This window comes from Galdieria sulphuraria (assembly GCF_000341285.1).
Source record: "Galdieria sulphuraria unplaced genomic scaffold scaf_5, whole genome shotgun sequence".
Classification (NCBI taxonomy): Eukaryota; Rhodophyta; class Bangiophyceae; order Galdieriales; family Galdieriaceae; genus Galdieria; species Galdieria sulphuraria.
The window spans coordinates 179,358-196,004 of record NW_005178470.1 but is presented as its reverse complement, the minus strand read 5'-3'; the positions used below and the strand labels follow the sequence as shown (position 1 = coordinate 196,004).

The 16,647-nt window shown below is 39.4% G+C and overlaps 9 protein-coding genes across 11 annotated transcripts in view; 6 read left to right on the top strand and 3 right to left on the bottom strand.

Annotated features, from left to right (window-relative positions):
• Gasu_09660 (pantoate--beta-alanine ligase) overlaps positions 1 to 703 on the bottom strand; it is a 1,511-nt gene extending 808 nt beyond the window's left edge. The window contains exons 1-3 of one of the 2 annotated variants that reach the window (XM_005708362.1): positions 494 to 703; positions 164 to 444; positions 1 to 116 (exon numbers count right to left, since the gene is read on the bottom strand). The exon at positions 1 to 116 is cut by the window's left edge and continues 465 nt beyond it. In XM_005708362.1, the coding sequence (XP_005708419.1) occupies positions 1 to 116; positions 164 to 444; positions 494 to 598 (502 nt within the window). In that variant the 5' untranslated portion in view covers positions 599 to 703. The remainder of the gene's footprint in view (positions 117 to 163; positions 445 to 493) is intronic. The other variant, XM_005708361.1, reaches the window with a different exon arrangement.
• Positions 704 to 1,062: 359 nt separating this feature from the next.
• Positions 1,063 to 2,123, bottom strand: Gasu_09650 (galactosyltransferase). Of its 2 annotated transcripts, XM_005708359.1 has the most exons (2): positions 1,235 to 2,123; positions 1,063 to 1,190 (listed from the first exon to the last, which is right to left on the bottom strand). In XM_005708359.1, the coding sequence occupies exons 1-2, from the start codon at positions 2,106 to 2,108 to the stop codon at positions 1,162 to 1,164; spliced, it is 903 nt and encodes a 300-aa protein (XP_005708416.1). In that variant the 5' UTR covers positions 2,109 to 2,123; the 3' UTR covers positions 1,063 to 1,161. The 2 variants fall into 2 exon arrangements, with proteins under 2 accessions (XP_005708416.1, XP_005708417.1); XM_005708360.1 differs by having other exon boundaries at positions 1,063 to 2,123.
• Positions 2,124 to 2,743: 620 nt separating this feature from the next.
• Positions 2,744 to 5,090, top strand: Gasu_09640 (uncharacterized protein). Its single transcript, XM_005708358.1, has 3 exons — positions 2,744 to 3,847; positions 3,903 to 4,489; positions 4,549 to 5,090. The coding sequence occupies exons 1-3, from the start codon at positions 2,779 to 2,781 to the stop codon at positions 4,999 to 5,001; spliced, it is 2,109 nt and encodes a 702-aa protein (XP_005708415.1). The 5' UTR covers positions 2,744 to 2,778; the 3' UTR covers positions 5,002 to 5,090.
• A 23-nt stretch (positions 5,091 to 5,113) lies between these two features.
• On the top strand, positions 5,114 to 5,918 carry Gasu_09630 (nuclear transcription factor Y, alpha). Its single transcript, XM_005708357.1, has one exon. It carries the CDS (start codon positions 5,246 to 5,248, stop codon positions 5,765 to 5,767), a length of 522 nt encoding a protein of 173 aa, XP_005708414.1. The 5' UTR covers positions 5,114 to 5,245; the 3' UTR covers positions 5,768 to 5,918.
• Positions 5,919 to 6,103: 185 nt separating this feature from the next.
• Positions 6,104 to 6,818, top strand: Gasu_09620 (uncharacterized protein). Its single transcript, XM_005708356.1, has 3 exons — positions 6,104 to 6,416; positions 6,466 to 6,561; positions 6,613 to 6,818. Exons 1-3 carry the CDS (start codon positions 6,162 to 6,164, stop codon positions 6,736 to 6,738), a joined length of 477 nt encoding a protein of 158 aa, XP_005708413.1. The 5' UTR covers positions 6,104 to 6,161; the 3' UTR covers positions 6,739 to 6,818.
• Positions 6,819 to 6,823: 5 nt separating this feature from the next.
• Gasu_09610 (serine/threonine protein kinase) lies at positions 6,824 to 8,498 on the top strand. Its single transcript, XM_005708355.1, has 6 exons — positions 6,824 to 7,168; positions 7,220 to 7,256; positions 7,312 to 7,661; positions 7,707 to 8,018; positions 8,068 to 8,131; positions 8,181 to 8,498. Exons 1-6 carry the CDS (start codon positions 6,851 to 6,853, stop codon positions 8,303 to 8,305), a joined length of 1,206 nt encoding a protein of 401 aa, XP_005708412.1. The 5' UTR covers positions 6,824 to 6,850; the 3' UTR covers positions 8,306 to 8,498.
• A 165-nt stretch (positions 8,499 to 8,663) lies between these two features.
• Positions 8,664 to 12,438, top strand: Gasu_09600 (uncharacterized protein). The gene is made up of 3 exons (XM_005708354.1): positions 8,664 to 10,089; positions 10,140 to 10,912; positions 10,966 to 12,438. The coding sequence occupies exons 1-3, from the start codon at positions 8,691 to 8,693 to the stop codon at positions 12,412 to 12,414; spliced, it is 3,621 nt and encodes a 1,206-aa protein (XP_005708411.1). The 5' UTR covers positions 8,664 to 8,690; the 3' UTR covers positions 12,415 to 12,438.
• A 55-nt stretch (positions 12,439 to 12,493) lies between these two features.
• Gasu_09590 (serine/threonine protein kinase) lies at positions 12,494 to 14,590 on the top strand. The gene is made up of 3 exons (XM_005708353.1): positions 12,494 to 12,995; positions 13,047 to 13,707; positions 13,754 to 14,590. Exons 1-3 carry the CDS (start codon positions 12,628 to 12,630, stop codon positions 14,540 to 14,542), a joined length of 1,818 nt encoding a protein of 605 aa, XP_005708410.1. The 5' UTR covers positions 12,494 to 12,627; the 3' UTR covers positions 14,543 to 14,590.
• A 427-nt stretch (positions 14,591 to 15,017) lies between these two features.
• On the bottom strand, positions 15,018 to 16,603 carry Gasu_09580 (uncharacterized protein). Its single transcript, XM_005708352.1, has one exon. The coding sequence runs from the start codon at positions 16,573 to 16,575 to the stop codon at positions 15,622 to 15,624; it is 954 nt and encodes a 317-aa protein (XP_005708409.1). The 5' UTR covers positions 16,576 to 16,603; the 3' UTR covers positions 15,018 to 15,621.
• Between the last annotated feature and the right edge of the window lie 44 nt (positions 16,604 to 16,647).

The following is a 16,647-nucleotide window of genomic DNA, read 5'->3' as shown; positions in this document are numbered from 1 at the left end:
GATTCAAATCAACGACCATCCTTTGAGCAACAGAACATTGCTGCGCATCCTTTTGTCCAAAATAAGCCTTGCTTGGCTTTACTATGTTGAACAATTTGGCAACAACAGTTGCGACACTGAGCAAATATCATTTCCTGATAGAAAACTCAACGAAATGACATACCCTCTGAAAAAATGAGGACGAAAAGCTCCTTCTGACTTGGGATTGGTTCCAGGCAGCCCTATTTTGCACTCCACAAAAGTACAGAAACCTTCAGGATACAAGATCGAGAAAGAATCCGGAGCAAAGACAAAGTCAACCTCGAGTTCTTCGCAGATACGCAAGTCTCCTGGAAGATTTCGGGGATAGGTATCCAAGTCCTCACCGGGTGCAAATTGCGTCGGGTTAACAAATATGGTAACAAACAATATAGAGCATTCCATTCGTGCTCTTCTTATGAGTGCCTAGAATGAAATGAGCGACGGATGAGTAGTCAATCCTCGTCTCAAGAACCTTGTGGCCTTCGTGAAGAAAACCCATAGTAGGTACCAGTCCAATCTCACCTTCCAAACCGGAACGTATTGCTGAAAAAGTATTCAAGTCCTTTATCAACTGCATATGGCTCTTATGCGTCGTTCTGCTGAAGTTACCAAAAAGGCGGTCTCTTGAATTCTTTGAAACTAAATCAGACCATTGAATTTCTTTTACTCATTTTGCCTAATGAAAAGGTGACTCATGATGTTGTTTCTTTAAAGCCAAAGCACCTCAAATGGCCATGTTAACATGACATGATTAGTTTGCAAAGTAGTATGTTTGAGAAGAACTGGTTTCTAATTTAAGATGACGAATATCGCATTCTAAAGGAGTCGAGTGGTGAAATGACCAAAAACCTGGTCTCCAAACATTGTTTAGAGCTCGAAGAATGTTATCCCGACTACGAGAGTTGTATTGGAAATCATTCTTGAAAATTTTTTCAGAGACAATGATAGTGGTATCTGGAGGCTATAAACTAACATATCATTAAGAATGCCACTAAAGTTTAGATCATAAAAATCTTCTTCAGAGGCTATCTTACTTGCTTGAAATTTATCTAAATGTTTACTCAACACTCAGAAGGACTCTCATCTCAATGAGAGATGGTCTTTATGAATCAAATATTCTCATGTTAAAACTCAGGAGTCTTAGGAATCCAACAGCAGATCAAAAATGCCTAACCATCCTAAACTGTACGAATCTGTATGCTAGGTAGCTTACGAGATTTTCTACAAGGAATAATAGAATAATTTGTCCCGCAAGTATCACGTGGATGCTGTATCATTATCCGATGAGAAGGAGGTATGATTGAGCTTTCCTTAAAAATACGCATATCGATCGTTGACTCAACATGATGTGAAAATAAGTATTTATCGCAAAATGAAAGGTCAGAACTTATCTGCCTCGTAAAGTTGAATCCAGGTTGATGCATAAAATATGTTAGGTATCCTTGCTGTGAATCGATGCAGGTCCTATCATCAAAAATGCTAATATTTAAAAACCTCGACAAGAATCCAAAATTCCATGCCATAGAAACTTCCTCATCGAACAACAGAAATTCCCGGTTTTTTACCAGAAAACGTAAGAGATCAGTAGAGAACAACAGAAAGCTTTCATCTGGATAACTTCGATCCTGCTTGCACCAATATTTTCCCCAAAAAAATTTGTTCCTCTTTTCACTCAACAAGTGCTGCAACTTTTGAATACAAAGAAGTACATCGTCATCTGTCTTCAAGTAAAAATCAAACTCGTAGTGGCCTAAAGCCCAGGCGGCTTGATAGAGAAACCTTGCTCCTTGCATTACTTGTCTACCTTGAGGAAACGGTTGAAATTCGATATCACGTAAAGTTTGACGTTCCACGTTCAGAGAAACAGACTGTTCCCTGTTGGCCGTATTCAGTTCCGTAAAAAATCGATATGCAACGGTGGGGCATCTCCAAGAAAGCCAACTCCTTCTACAGGCATCTCTCCTATTCCTATTTTCTGGAGCGCTTCCTATTGCTATAAAAATGAACTTTTTGGGGCGGGAAAGCAAAGAGATATTCCATAAAAGCAACACCAAAATTACCCAAATAGAATAATGCCAGTGGCGCATAATTCCTGTTTTGGCGCCTTGCAACTTTTTTTTTTGGCACATTTTGACTCACTTGGTATTGTGGTTTGGAAACTAATAAGAATCTTATCGACTTTATAAATAATTGACGCCCATCGTATAATAAAGTAACAATAAAGATAATATTATAGAATATAAAACCAACCGTACTTCTAAAAGTAGTTGCGAAAGCTTTCAATAGGTCGTTCTATGTCGAAAATAAATAGCTTGTTTTCACACATACATTGCAACTCGGAAGTGACATTTCTAGGAAGTACCTTTGAAACGAAAAAGTCTAAAAGGAATGTAGTAAGGTTTCATCTGTATCGCTACAAAGTTATTCTCTTATTTGGACATTGTTGATGGCGAAATTGCAGATAGTTCTCAAACTTCAAATGTTTCTCAACGTGGGTTAATTATAGTATTAGAAGAAAAAGGAATAGCAAGAATTTCAATTAGTTGAAGCTTATATGTCAGAGTTTAAGCCTTACCTTGAAATGACAAATGTAGGCAAAATAGTCATATACATTTTTACTGGATTTCTTCTGAATTCATAGTAAACCTAGAATTCTTGGCGAAATGGGGAAGATGTTTCAAAAAGGACCGCTTGAAGGGGGATTTTGAAGCAGTCGCTTTCTGATTGTAGAGAAAGTGGATCTTTAAGGTTGCAAGAATGGAAGCTAGTGGCTCAAAATCTAATGCGGTTTATTCTGAAAGAGAAGAAGAGGAACGTTCTGGTTCGAAATTATTGGCGCCTTCCACCAATCATTCCAAAGGTTCACCTCACTCCGAGAAAGCAAGGTATGCACCTTTCTTTACGTTTATTTCTAGTGCAAAAAAAACTCTCGGGTCAAAACTGGAATATGCGAAAGACTTGGTGAAAAAGGACGGAGACCTAGTTGCTGAAGGTGAAGACTTGTCTGGTTCTCCTCAAAGGAATACCGCCAAATTTGACGTTGCTTCTTGTCAGATCAGACGCTCCAAGTCAGTAGAAGGATTTCCTTTATGGTCAGATTCCTTCAAGCTCTTGAGACAGTTTCGGATTACTGGAGGTCATCCTCTATATGCGTTTTGTCAACGTAACACGGGAAATATATTCTTCATCACTTCCAAAACTATCGAAACCTTTGACAGTTATTGCAACAAGATCCTTGATATTCGTTTACCTGTTGCTTGGGAAGATCCTTCGATAGTTGCGGAGAGTGCTGACGATGTCAAAGCGCCCAAAAGATTTACACATGTTGGTGGTATTGGTGGTCCTCAGGTTATACCAGCTATCACGGCGTGCTATATCGAACATTTAGACGAAGTTGTTGTTGCACATGAGGACGGCTCACTTCGTTCATATTGCTGTAGTAGTGGCAGCATGGGTGTGGAGAGTAGAAACTCTTGTCTTGCGACTTTTAGGTCAAAAGACAGTTCACGTAGTTCTGTAGAAAAGAGAAGTCAACTACCAAGTTCTCAACGAAGTGTCTCTATCAGTTTTTATAAGGATTTTCTCATCAGTGGTTGTGCTGATGGTTGCATTAGAATTTGGCATTTTGATGCTGTCGAAGACGCAGAGGGAAAGGCAATGGATACCATTCTTCTTACTGAAACATATGAACCGAGTTTAGGAAACCTTCCTTTAATGTTGAAGCCAACCATAACAGCCGTTTCGGTCGCTTCTCTTCCGAATGAAATGTTGTCATCAGATGGCTTACATGATGCAGCTGTTGCTGTTTTCTATGCCAATGCAGAAGGTTACTCCGGAGGCTATCAACGTCACTCGACAGTGGACTTCACCATGTGTTGCAGCACACTCAGGACCTGTTACTGGCCTAGCCACTTTATTGGATGGCCTGATTTTGTTGAGTGTTGGGCGTGATAGTATGCTATCAGTGACGGAAACCATTAGTGGACGTTGTATGGCAAGAAAACGTTTACATTATGTTCCCACCGTTTTGTTTCATTTGAAGGATATAGATATTTCATCAGAAGATGATGTGGTGAAAAGGCAAGATTTGCATTTTCTAGTGGGGGGTTCGGAAGGCCAGGTTGACCTTTATCGTCTTGTGGTAATGTCACTTTCAAGACTAGAGTTTCAACTTGTTCGAAAACTTCATGAGCGCTCCAAAAATAGACGAGCGGCAGTAAGCAGTATAGTTGCGGATCTTGATGCATTATTGATCATAGCAACTTTTTCCGATAAAATTGTTCGAATGTGGAGAATCACTGAGATAGACAGTGCTATGCTTCGTATGCAAGCCCCGCCAGAAACATCAAATCCTGCTGTCGCGTGCTTTGAAGGTCCTCAATCGTGCTTTACTAGAGACAATGTTGTTTCTATTTTGGAACTCATTCCTTTCCGTACTCGCCTAGCTTTGTACGATGGATTGATTGAGGTATGTTTATCCGCTTATATAGACAAAGGAAGAACACCTTACAACGCTATTATTTCAAGGCTCAGAGAGTTTTGGCTTTAGCTTTACAGGATTCTGTTGGGTTGTCAGAACAAGCAAAGGACAGTGTTGTGTCTGATTTCGAACGTATCCAAACGCACTTTCAACAACGAGCAGAAAGATTGGACAGCGAGCTACAAATAAAGCTGGAGAGAACTCGCCATCGCTACTATCACTGTTTAATAGAGGATAACTCGAAGGAAGAAGGTTTGTTTGATTTTCATGACGTAGAAAAACGGAAGTTGTTCTGTTCGGTATTATCCAACACCGGAAAGGAACTTGCTGCTTTTGAAGTGAACTGGGCTCTGTCCAAACATCATCTTTACCTTGAAGGTCTCTGTCGAGAACTATCTCTTCAGCTTCGTGCTAGTCTCGTGAATATTTTGCAAAAGGCTAACACTCAAGGGGCAAAGGAGGTCTTGGAGAATTTTCCTTCCCTTGGGATTTCGGAGTAATAGAAATTTCAAATATATATAGTTCTGATAAGCTTATTATTTGTGAAATTGGTTACTTGTGACTTGAAAGTAAAAATGAGATATAAAAAACAAGAAACTACGACATTGGATCCACAGACTATTTGGGAGATCTGAAATCAATCGAACAAGAATGTTGTACCGAGTCCAACTGTGTTTGTTAAGTTAGGAGACTGGGTAGTGGAAAGTTTTCTGAGAGGTTTTGGTTTTCGAAACCCTTCTTTCCATGCAAGCAAAAAGTCATTTACCATCTGTAGACTCTGGCAGACCTTTTCATAACTTGCAAATGTTCTTGACTAGTTACGAACCGTCTTCAATATATTCTCAGTTTCCGGGGGCTCCACAAAGTACCCATGAGGTTCCTAATCAACTTATTTTGCCTCCCTTCCCTGAATTACGACATCTTGACGTGATGCGTCAGCTAGAGAAGAGTCCTGAGAAGACTATTCCTTTTGAAAATTATCAAGAACCACCAGTTTATGTGAACGCCAAGCAATATCATCGCATCCTAAAGAGAAGAGAAGCGCGAAAGAGACAACTTGGAAAAGAAGCGTTTATAGAAAGAAAAGTTAAACGGCCGTATCGCCATGAATCTCGCCATCGACACGCCAAGAACCGGCAGAGAGGCACGGGTGGAAGATTTCTAAGCAAGTCGGAAATGGAAACGGCAAGCTTACAACAGAGTGATGAAGGAAGTTCTCAATGCTTTGAGAGACAAGCTGAACGTTTGTCAGTTTCGTGTGAATGATTATTTTATTTCTGGTGAACGTGTTTCCTCCTCTTTTTTGTATGAACAGTCTAACATAAATTGGCAAGTGTTAATACGAGAAACAGTGTCTAGTTACTAGTGTCACACACAGTTGCCTTTTTTGTGGCTTTGGGACCTACGAATTCAAGAACAAGTTGCACTTTTGAAAAACCATCAAGTTTGTGATATCCAGTCACTTGCCCTTGAATATATGTGCCATGGAAACTAACAAGGACGGTTCAACAGTCTCACCGTAACTTATACCCCTACCAAAACAATGTGACTATTACAGGTCTTCATGAGCTAACAATACAACAACAAACTTGAATGGATCAACTCTTCATTGAAAGAAAAAGAATTCTTGACAAACATTCAGTGATTGGTTCACTTGTGAATGCAGTCGCAGCCAGTCTTTTGTGTATGGAAATATACAAGTGGAATGTTTCCTAGACATAGGTTTTCTTCACAGGCAGCAAACCCCGTCAAGAAAAAAACCAAAGAGTCCAATCTACCTACTTCCAAGCCAGTATTTGACTACTGGATACCACCTCCTAATCTGAAGTACCCCGTGCGTGCGGTAGATCCCTCGAAGGTAACTCCAAGTGGTTGGGTTCCACCACAAGGGGGTTATGAAAATCTTCCTTTTAGAGTATGTTGAATTCTAGAAAATCTTTTGTACAACTGCAAATGAGTTTTAGTTTTATCGTTCCTCGGCAGGAAACAACCTACCTGTATATTTAGAACGAAAGCGGAAAACAATTACCGCAGTTCGAAGATTTCGTGGAGATCAGGAGGTGAGAGTGAGTGACAAGGGCTATTTAGCGATACTAACTTGTATTTGAAAGGCAATTGCGGAAGAACTTCGGAAGATTTGTCCAGGGTCGGAAGTATATCATTGTGCTGGTAGTGTGGCTGTTGTGGGAGACCATCGAGCAGCTATTCAAGCCTGGCTGCTTGGTTTAGGATTTTAGAAAATTTCTTTAGAATACTATAATCATTTTGATGTATAAAATGGATTTCAATAGTTGCTTCATTAGTATTATGGACATGATTTCCTCAAGATTCGAATCAAAGAAATTTCCAATGGAGTCGTCGGAAAGTGACTCGAACAGAAGTTCACGAAGCTCCCGACAGAAAACTTCCAAAGATGAAGTAGTGGGAGGAATACCCACTGAAGAAGAGTTTCAAAAGTTTGTTCGTCCTTCGATGGACATTCATAAGGACATGGGTTCTTTACGAGTTCACTTTAAGAAGACAGAACCTAGACCCAAGTTTGTGAAACACTATATTTTGGGTCAGAAACTAGGAGAAGGTGCATACTCTAAAGTGAAAGAAGGTATTGATAGTCAAACTCTGCGCATCGTAGCAGTGAAAATTATAGACAAGCGTTTCCTTAAAAAGGTTGGTCTTCGTTTCTTTAATAGACCAAAGTAACTCTGCTGTTGCGACCAGGTTCGAGGAGGCATGGAAAATGTAAAGCGAGAAATTTGTGAGCATTTGTTTCCTTTTTGGTATTCCGAATACTTATAAGACGCTCTCTTTAGCCATATTGAAACAGCTTAAGGGACATAAAAATATCATAGAACTTATCGAAGTCATTGATGAACCCAATGCACCCAAATTATATATTGTTATGGAATTAGCCAACGGTTGTAGTCTTCAACAGCTTACAGAATCGGCCCCAAACAATCGATTACCTCACCACCAGGCGAGATATTATTTCCGACAATTGGTAGAAGGTTTAGAATTTATGCACAGTAGAAATGTGGTTCATCGTGATATTAAACCTTCCAACTTGATGCTGACAACAAAAGGAGAAATCAAAATATCCGACTTTGGAGTTGCAGAATTTCTCGATCGTTATGCAGAACTTGATTTAGTTACGCGTTCGACAGTAAGTGATGGTGCTAAAATATCGTTTGGTCACCAATCTCTTTAGGGGTCTCCTGCTTTTCAAGCACCAGAAATTGCCAAAGGAGAAAGTGACTTTTCTGGTAGAAAAGTAGATATATGGGCTGCTGGGGTTACTTTGTTTTATTGTTTGACTGGACGTCTACCTTTTGATGGAAACAACTTGTTTGAGCTATTTGAGAAGATTGGAAAAGGCGAGTTCGAAATTCCTTCCTTTGTAGAAGAAAGCGCGAAGGATCTGTTGTTACATGTTCTGGACCCTGTTCAACAGAGAAGATATTCTCTTGAGGAAGTGAAAAGGCATCCTTTTGTCAGTGAAATGGACGATGTAGATTCTTACGTAAGAATTCAGCCAATTTTATCATTAATTTGTAATATTCTCTACATAGAGCACCTTTGTTCCCATACCTGCCAGAAAACCTCAAGTTTTGAACCTTGTTGCCCGCCTTTTTGGTATGCGTTTCTTAACATGTTGATTGTGTTTCCATTGAATGTGTTATAGAAGAAGATGCAGTGGCTGGAGAAGGTTTTCTGAATAAAGAAGAAGAAGAAGAAGATGATGATGATGATGATGAGGAACCAACGGAAAATCGAGAGACAGCAAACTGGCGTTGTTCTATTATTTGATTGTTGTAATAAAAATGGTTGTGGTAGGAATAATGATTAGGAGAAACCTCACTCTATTACCAAGAATGATTTGAAAATACGATCAAATTGTATGGGAAATTGTCGAAATTATAAATATATTGATAGATAACAGCTGAGGGATGGAAGGAAAATTTTCTATTTGAAATACGTGAATAAACGAATCATCCGTAAATACGATAATGGTAGACTTTTCAACTCGTCTTTAACATATTTGGAGTCAAATATTACGTGAATTCCAGTTTCGATACTTACCAACGTTGAAAAGGACGCTTCAAGTGGATTGGAATTTGTCATTCTCTTTAGACGACAGGGACATTTGGCTCAGACCATTCCTCTCTTTTTTTTTCTCTCCCTCCTTTCTTATATGGCTACGTCACCTTTTAAGGAAAGACGTCCAAAACCCTTGCGTCTTTCTTCCAGCTCTCCAGTAAGAGGAGAAACAGCCGATACTTTTGCTTGTCAAAGAGACTGTCTCTTGCCGACTGGGCGGAAGACTCACAGAGAATATCTAAGAAAGAATACAAAGGTTGCCATTCGTGCTACTGCAGGATATTTTTTGCTCTCTTTGTTGGTGTTCATTCCAACTTTGGCTGAAAGATTTCCTTATTCATCTCTTATAGCTGTAGATTATATTATAATAGTAACTTTTGGAGTTGAAGAACTCGAGTTCGGTTTTGTTTCGGAAGGTGCAGTTCTTAGCAGTTTTGCTCAACTTTTCGGTTCCTTACTGGGCGCGTTAGGGGCCATATTGACTCAGACTAACAGTGCTCTTACTTTATTCACCATTTTCTTGGGAACTGCCTTATTTACCTCTTTACGTGGCGACAACAGACTCGATATGATCACCAGCACAGGAGAGCTTAACTTTGTGTTTAACTTGTTAGGCAGCAGAACTGGTGGCACAAGAGCAATCTGGCTAGTATTTTGTAATACGATGCTAGCAGCTTTAGTGGCACATGGAGCTTCTATACTGGTTTCCATACTGTGCTTTCCTCGTTTGGCCAAAGATGAGTTACGAGTCTGCATCAAAGAATCCTTACTAGAATTGGGTGCTTCTTTATCTGCTATAAGCTCCGTTTTAGTGGAGCCTTATATCGAGGAACATATCGATTTTGGAGATTCTGGCTGGAAAAACGGTATCCAACATAATCCTTCATTTCTGCTTTCGTGTGTCAATGGCAAGAGATTGGAATTCTCTCGACAACAAATCTCCAGAGCCAAAAAGATGTCACAGTATCTTCCTTATGAACCAAACTTATTCTGGTTGCTGAGATGTGAACCGCAAGAGGAATGGAATCTGGTCATAAGCAAGTTGGAAGACCTATTGGACGAAGTGGGTGCACTTCATTCTGTACTTCACAATGAAAGAAGAAGATATTTTGGTGACCTTTTGGAACATTGGCCTTCTATCGTGATGGATTTGAAGTATTCTTTTGCTCAAGTTGCATCCGAATGCTATCGAATTGGTGACTTTTTGTACCGACTGAAGCCTTCTTCGTCATTTGAGATAAGACAGAAAGAGATGACTGTAAATAATTCTGTCGATGGCAAACGCATTCAAGTTATAAGAGAACGCGCTAAGATTGAATATTTACAATTTTTGAAAGGATATAGTGATACATTTTCGTTTCCCAGCACTTTAGAAATGGGACCGTTCATGTTCGTTCTCGTAATGGCTGACTCTATTAGAAAGAAAGTTGACATTCTTAATGAAAATGCTCAAATTCTGTACGAACAAAGAAAGCTTCGTTCATTTTTTAGAGGTAAGTTGTTGATGAGTAGAGTTCTGAGTGACATCAAACAACATGATTAGGTTCCCGAAACTTTCTTGGATGGGCAAGAATACTAACATTTCCTTTTGAACGATGGACTTTTGTACTGAAGAGTATTCCTCTTGATTTCGATTCTTTTCTTCAACTTTGGGATAGCGCTGAGTTTAGATTTTGTTTAAAGAAATGGATAGGGGAAATGTTAATATTGGTGTTAGTCTATTATGGTTGGTTGCCGAGGTTTCTTTCTCGTTGGAATGGCTTGTTAATATGGATGGCTTTTGTGTTGTATATACAACCGACTTTGGAAGGAACTTTGGTTGGTGCTTTAGCTAACTTGCTTGGGGTTTTCTTTGGTGCTTTGATTGGTGGGCTTTTAATGAGTTTTCCTTTGATTGCCATGAGTGCCTTATTATTAGATATATATCTGATGATATCCACTTTTGTCGCTGTATATTTTATCAATTCTACTTATTCGCTTACAATTCTCAACACCATCATTACTCAGTATGTTGTCGTATTAGGCCAATATAATCCATTGGAATATGAAGCACATTGGTATGTACCTATAGGAAGATGTATTATGATGTCCATTGGAACTCTCGCTGCTGTCTTTGAAAATGAATATTTATGGCCCAGTTCTATTATTCTTCAAGTTCGTTGTAGTTTGGCATCCTGTCTTAGGGAAATGTCAAGTATCCATTCTCAGTTATTAAATGTTGCCTTTCGAACATCACTAGAAGGAGAAAGAAAACGAAAAACATCGACTTGTCATCGTCCCAATAAGGGATATCAAACAATTCCACAAGATGAAGAGGTTGGTTAGATTTCCTTGCTCGGAAAAATTTCGGAAATAATGTGGTTGAGTAGAATAGGTATGAAGAGGAAGTTTCTCCATCGGAAAAAATTTTGATGGATACCAAAAGAATCGGTCAGCAACTGGAACAAGTGCAATTCTGGCTTGATATTGTTTCAGGTGGTTTTGGAGGAGAAATTTATGGTGTTCCTTCTACTCTTAGAACAATGTTAGCAGCCGAAAAAATGTTGCGGCAAAGATTGGTTGCGTTTGCTAGTCTTTTATCGTTTGATCCAGAGTTTATTGACTTGTATTGGCGTTCTGTACATGAGCGTTTCTTCAAATTATCATCTAGAGAAGCTCAGCTTTTAAGGGAAGCTAGACATTCCTTGGTTCATGTCATCGTATCATGCATATTGGCTGACGCTACAAGCATTACTCCAACTCAAGATACCGTTGCAGACAAGGACAAACATAGAGACGCTTGGACATCTTTGGGAATCAGTAGAAATTTGGAGAATAAATTGAAGCAAGAACCTTTCACCGAGCTACATTTGGAGCCAAAACATGTCGATTTCGTGCGACAAGTGAGTAAGCGAATCATGTTAAGAAGTTCTCCAGTCACTACACCAGTCAGTGCCCCAAGTATGAGACGCCACACATTGAACCGTTCTGTTTCTTATTCTACAAAAAGTGGAGGATTGGCGATACAGTCTGTACTCCCAGAGTGGGTCAAAAAAGCCAAAGGCTCTGAAGCATCTTCCATGTTCACAGTTGCAGAAGATAATGCACTCTCCTATAATGCACCGTTTGTAACAAATTCCTCGGAATTGGTAGCCGCTTCACCAAATGGGACAAGTGAAGAAGAGGATGAGATGGAAGACGAACTAACCTTCACAAAACAAATGGGAATGGTTTGGGAAGCAAGTAGCAGCGAAATGATTGGTAAAGCAGATTTCATGCATTCTTCGGAATTGTCCAAAAGAGGGGAAACATCTTCACCATCATACCTACAGAGTCGTTGGAACGTCCTCAACATTTTTCGAAAGTATTTCCGCACCGATTGGAAGGCTTTTAAGGGTGTCGGCGAAGCAGTTATCAAGACAGTTCAGTCATTGCCACTTGTTAGTGTTCTTGGAACGACATCCGCTGCAGCATTTGAAGAAGAGCCTGTCATTGTCACCAATCTAGAAAGACAGATTGACTTGTTTAGGGAAGCGCAAGGAAGATTCTTCCTCAAACACATAGAGTTAGAAGTGGATTTTTATCGAAAGTTAGTATTACAATCATTCGAAAAGGCTTCGCATGCTGTTTCTTCGGATGACAGGGTACTTTACAACCTTTATGAGATATATAGTGGGCCATCATTTACAGAGAAACACATATTCTTCCTTTCCATCATGTTTATAGCATCTTACACGGCAGATGGTTTGAAGGAAGTAGCAAAGGAGTTGTTGGCGTCGCTGGAGCAGGAACTTTTGCATTTGAAAAAACAAGTTGACGATATGGCTGCGTCTGCCTAATCTCAATCAATCCATCCAATTGCGGGATATTGCGGACCCTCAAGGAGACCCCGCCTCACCAAATTTGGCGGGTTTTCAACAACAGATGGGAGGGCTCTGTATCGCCCGCTTCTGATTGGTTATTTCTTTAGAGGATTTCCTATTGAATTCAACAAGAAGACCAAGATTCTGATGACTCGGTAGACATTGCTTCGTTATTTCCCCACTGTTGCGATGAAAGGGTGGTTTGATGATCCGTACAAACAGCAACTGTTGGAACAAAGAATAGCTCCATCACATGGTGCGAAAAAGAGAAAGCCAGCCGAGCAAACCGATGCGATGCTTAGGAACAATCGTTTGGCAACCTCCGAAAACAACCGACGCAATAGATCGTTTTCATCTTGTCCTTTCAACGAAGTAGCATGCAACAAAGACAGCAACGGCTCCTATAAACAGCAACCATCACGGAGCAAGGAATCAGACTCTAACTCATCTTGTGATATTCAAATGTATTTTAAGCCATTTCAAGAAAACTTGCAAAGAGACAGTACATCACCCGTGACGCCTAACCATGAAGAAGAATCGTGGAGTTTTTCATCAATGTGGGTATTTACGACATCTTGATTTTGTCCTTGTCGCTGAAGCAATGTTAGAGAAAACGATGAACACCAACTCGTTACTAGAAAGATCGACGAGGATCATGAACGACAACAGACATCACTCGTTGTAGCTGAATTGATAAACGAAATCCAACAGTATAAGCAATGTATGAAAGAAAAAGATAACAAGATAAGTCAATTGGAGACGTATTTGTCTCGTTCGAAAGACTTTATACGTCAACTGATTTTAGAAAGCGAAACAAAGAAAAGAATCGAGTCAAAAAAGTGGTTGGATGAACAAAGCATGAGGTTGGGAAGGCTCATGTTGACTCGACAAGGAACAGGAATAAAAGAATATTGGGAACCGGGTTCTTGTTTTCGTGAAACAGAAAGAAGATTGGAAGCTTTGAGGGAACGTATGGAAGTCCTTGATGCGGAATTTATAGAAAACGGAGACAATGAAAACTCCAATAGCTCTTCTTGTAGGTTTATTGGACAAGAAAACGAAGCAATTTTAGCACGTAGAAGAAGTATACTACTAGAAGAAGAAAAGCAGTTGCTTCTTGAGCGGCGAACTCTTGAAAATGAAAGACTTTCAATGATGCAGGAACTACGGCGGCAGCGTGAAGAATCTGCGTCCCGGTTCTCCAACTTCATCGTTTTGAGTCACCAGTATTTATTGGTGAAGCTTGTCGGAAAGGGTGGTTTTAGTGAGGTAAGAACCTCGAAAAGAGAGTAGCTGGAGGATTCAATCTTTTTAGGTTTTCAAAGCGTTCGACCTTAATGAATTCCGTTGGGTTGCTTGTAAGATTCATCAACTTAACCACTATTGGACAGAAGAACAAAAGTCAAATTACATTCGACACACAACGAGAGAATATGAAATTCACAAAACGCTAGAGCATCCTAGAGTTGTCAAACTCTATGACGTGTTCGAAATAGATGAAAACTCTTTTTGTACAGTACTGGAATATTGTGATGGTTCCGATCTGGATACATATCTCAAAGCCAAAGGATCATTAGAGGAGAATGAAGCAAAACTAATCATCTGTCAGGTGCTCAGTGGTCTATTGTATCTGAACAACCAGCCGAAGAAAATTATTCATTATGATTTGAAACCTGCGAACATTCTGTTTAAAGATGGAAAAGTCCGAATCGCGGACTTTGGACTTTGTAAGGTGATCGACGCAGTGGGAGATCGCAACGAAACTACCGAACTAACATCTCAAGGAGCTGGAACCTACTGGTATCTCCCACCAGAGTGCTTTGCTAGTGACGATGATGTGCCCCAGATTTGTCCAAAAGTGGATATTTGGTCCGTTGGAGTGATTCTTTATCAAATGCTTTACGGAAAGAAGCCTTTTGGTCATGGTCTCTCACAACAACAGTTGGTGCAACAAGGCCTCGTTCATGGATGTCCTTTGGTATTCCCTGATCATCCAAACATTTCTGAACAAGGCAAAAACTTTATTCGTAGATGCCTTACTTGTAGAGTTGACCTTCGTCTAGATGTACACCAAGCAGCGTTTCATGAATACCTACGAAGTTGATTGTATCATAGCATTGCAAGGGATCCAAATAAAATGTAGCGTATCGTATTTATCAGCAAATTCAATCAACATATTTATTTCAATATGATCATGATTTCCTGTGAGAATACTCGGATCAGTGAAAATGTACTCTCTATGCACTCAATTGATGGTAGAAGAGATGCTCAGTAAATGTGTTTAACAGTGGTGTCATTTTGTTCTCTGGACAATTGAAAAATATTCAGTGGACATTTTCGGCGCAATCAGGAAAAAGAAAGCTAAAAATACTGAATCAGTGAGATGAATTGTTTAGGCCCTTCACTATGAAAACCAAATGATGCATATAATTTGCTGAGTTCACGAACGAACAAAAAACTAAATAAAGTGGCTGTTTTCAAAATAAACAGAAAAAATTTTCTTTAAAAAAAATCGAGAGAGTATACTTTAAGGTCATCATTTTACAAAACTTTAGACATATCCATGTCCAGATCTTCATAGAAACAGAAACTTATTTATAACAGCAATTCTTTAATTTGCATCAAAACTTTCTACAAGCGTTGGAAAAAACTGTTTCTCAAATTCGCCGCAAATAGAAAGTAAAAAATTTTAGAAAAAACATGTTTTAATATGTAAAAAAATTATTTCCTAAGCAAATTTTAAATGCTTTCAATAGCCGCAATTAAAATTAAGAAAGTTTTAATGGCTTTTGTCCAAATTCATTAAGCCAATTTTTATTTTAATGAGAATAAAATTATTTACGATTTGACCCCAGTGATTTAAAATTCAATTGTTTAGAAACCTGTAGAATTAATCTCTTTTTTCACTGTGTGCGTGTGGAATATGCATTTACGATACATTTATTTTAGAAAATTTCCGCAATTTGATTTAACTCCCACTCCCCTTGTGAACGTCAGAGAAACACTTGCATTTGCTTAAGTTATGGAAATCCAACTTAATCTTATAGAGCTTTCTCAAAAATTGTATTTACACTTCACGACACTGAAAAAAATCCCTAAATCTGTCATGCATGCACTGTACATGAAAACAACTACCTTAGTTTCAGAGCCCACAAAATAATTAACACAAGCACAATATTGCTATCAAAGACGATTGCTCATAAGCCACTGATATATTTTATCCCGAATCAATGATGCGTCTTCATAACGCTCTTCTCTAATTGCTTTACTAAATTCTTCTTGGAACTGCTGTACTGGATCGGCTATTTTCATCTTTTCTCTTACCGACTTCAAAAGATTTTCATTTGTGATCCTTCCAGCAAGATCTTCCAAGGAACGAAGTTTGAGAGCTTCCTCAGAAGGCTCCAATCCTTTGAGCGCGACAGAGTTAAAGCTATCTGCATTTTTCCAAGAAGAAAAGTTGGTCTTTTTTGGTGAAAAATTTCGAAGAATGCCTTCATTAAGCTCTCTCTTGATCTGCTCTAGAGAAATTCCTGCAGAATTGACAAGTCTTTCATTCAAATAAAGAGGAGCATGGAATCTAAGTGCTAACGCTACTGCGTCCGAAGGTCGAGCATCCAATGAAATTTCATATCCTGCCATAGTCCATACCCAGATACGGGCACAGAAGGCACGTTGGGTCAAATGGGTAATCGCTACTTTTGAAATAAAGGAACCTATCAACTTTAAAGTAACGCTTATAAAATCGTGTGTCAAGGGTCTTGAAGAAAACGAGGAGGATGACGCCTCCGCAATAGCGTGAGCCTCAAATTCACCTACAAAGACAGCTAGAAAGCGAAAAGGATTCGACACGGGATGTAAAAGCACTGCATATCCCGAATCACAAGCTCCAACGGAAAAGATACGGGCCAGTGAATAGTCAGCATCCTCTTCTACTCTCCAACCTCCCGAAACATCTGGTGCTCGGTTTTCCTTCTGACACTTTATTGTCGACACTTTACGACGATTGTAATTACTCAAATGAAAACGTTTATTGCTGCAAATAAAAGTATTTCCACGTTGGTACAAAGCTTTTGGTACACAACATCCGTTGCCAATAAAGCCAGAAATCATCCAAGACATTGCCCGCACCTGCATAAAATTTACGAACCCTCCCCTCAAAACAACTCCCCCATCGCCGAATTTTGCACAGCTCACATAAATTACGCT

Coding starts and splice junctions, on each gene's coding strand:
- Gasu_09650 (XM_005708360.1), bottom strand. CDS start 2,108: ATGCGCCACTGGCATTATTCTATTTGGGTAATTTTGGTGTTGCTTTTA.
- Gasu_09640 (XM_005708358.1), top strand. CDS start 2,779: ATGGAAGCTAGTGGCTCAAAATCTAATGCGGTTTATTCTGAAAGAGAA. Junction 3,848..3,902: donor TTTCTATGCCAATGCAGAAG/GTTACTCCGGAG, acceptor CATGTGTTGCAG/CACACTCAGGACCTGTTACT. Junction 4,490..4,548: donor TGTACGATGGATTGATTGAG/GTATGTTTATCC, acceptor TATTATTTCAAG/GCTCAGAGAGTTTTGGCTTT.
- Gasu_09630 (XM_005708357.1), top strand. CDS start 5,246: ATGCAAGCAAAAAGTCATTTACCATCTGTAGACTCTGGCAGACCTTTT.
- Gasu_09620 (XM_005708356.1), top strand. CDS start 6,162: ATGCAGTCGCAGCCAGTCTTTTGTGTATGGAAATATACAAGTGGAATG. Junction 6,417..6,465: donor ATGAAAATCTTCCTTTTAGA/GTATGTTGAATT, acceptor AATGAGTTTTAG/TTTTATCGTTCCTCGGCAGG. Junction 6,562..6,612: donor GATTTCGTGGAGATCAGGAG/GTGAGAGTGAGT, acceptor TGTATTTGAAAG/GCAATTGCGGAAGAACTTCG.
- Gasu_09610 (XM_005708355.1), top strand. CDS start 6,851: ATGGAGTCGTCGGAAAGTGACTCGAACAGAAGTTCACGAAGCTCCCGA. Junction 7,169..7,219: donor ACAAGCGTTTCCTTAAAAAG/GTTGGTCTTCGT, acceptor TGTTGCGACCAG/GTTCGAGGAGGCATGGAAAA. Junction 7,662..7,706: donor ATTTAGTTACGCGTTCGACA/GTAAGTGATGGT, acceptor CAATCTCTTTAG/GGGTCTCCTGCTTTTCAAGC.
- Gasu_09600 (XM_005708354.1), top strand. CDS start 8,691: ATGGCTACGTCACCTTTTAAGGAAAGACGTCCAAAACCCTTGCGTCTT. Junction 10,090..10,139: donor GCTTCGTTCATTTTTTAGAG/GTAAGTTGTTGA, acceptor CAACATGATTAG/GTTCCCGAAACTTTCTTGGA. Junction 10,913..10,965: donor CAATTCCACAAGATGAAGAG/GTTGGTTAGATT, acceptor GTGGTTGAGTAG/AATAGGTATGAAGAGGAAGT.
- Gasu_09590 (XM_005708353.1), top strand. CDS start 12,628: ATGAAAGGGTGGTTTGATGATCCGTACAAACAGCAACTGTTGGAACAA. Junction 12,996..13,046: donor TCGTGGAGTTTTTCATCAAT/GTGGGTATTTAC, acceptor AAGCAATGTTAG/AGAAAACGATGAACACCAAC. Junction 13,708..13,753: donor GAAAGGGTGGTTTTAGTGAG/GTAAGAACCTCG, acceptor CAATCTTTTTAG/GTTTTCAAAGCGTTCGACCT.
- Gasu_09580 (XM_005708352.1), bottom strand. CDS start 16,575: ATGCAGGTGCGGGCAATGTCTTGGATGATTTCTGGCTTTATTGGCAAC.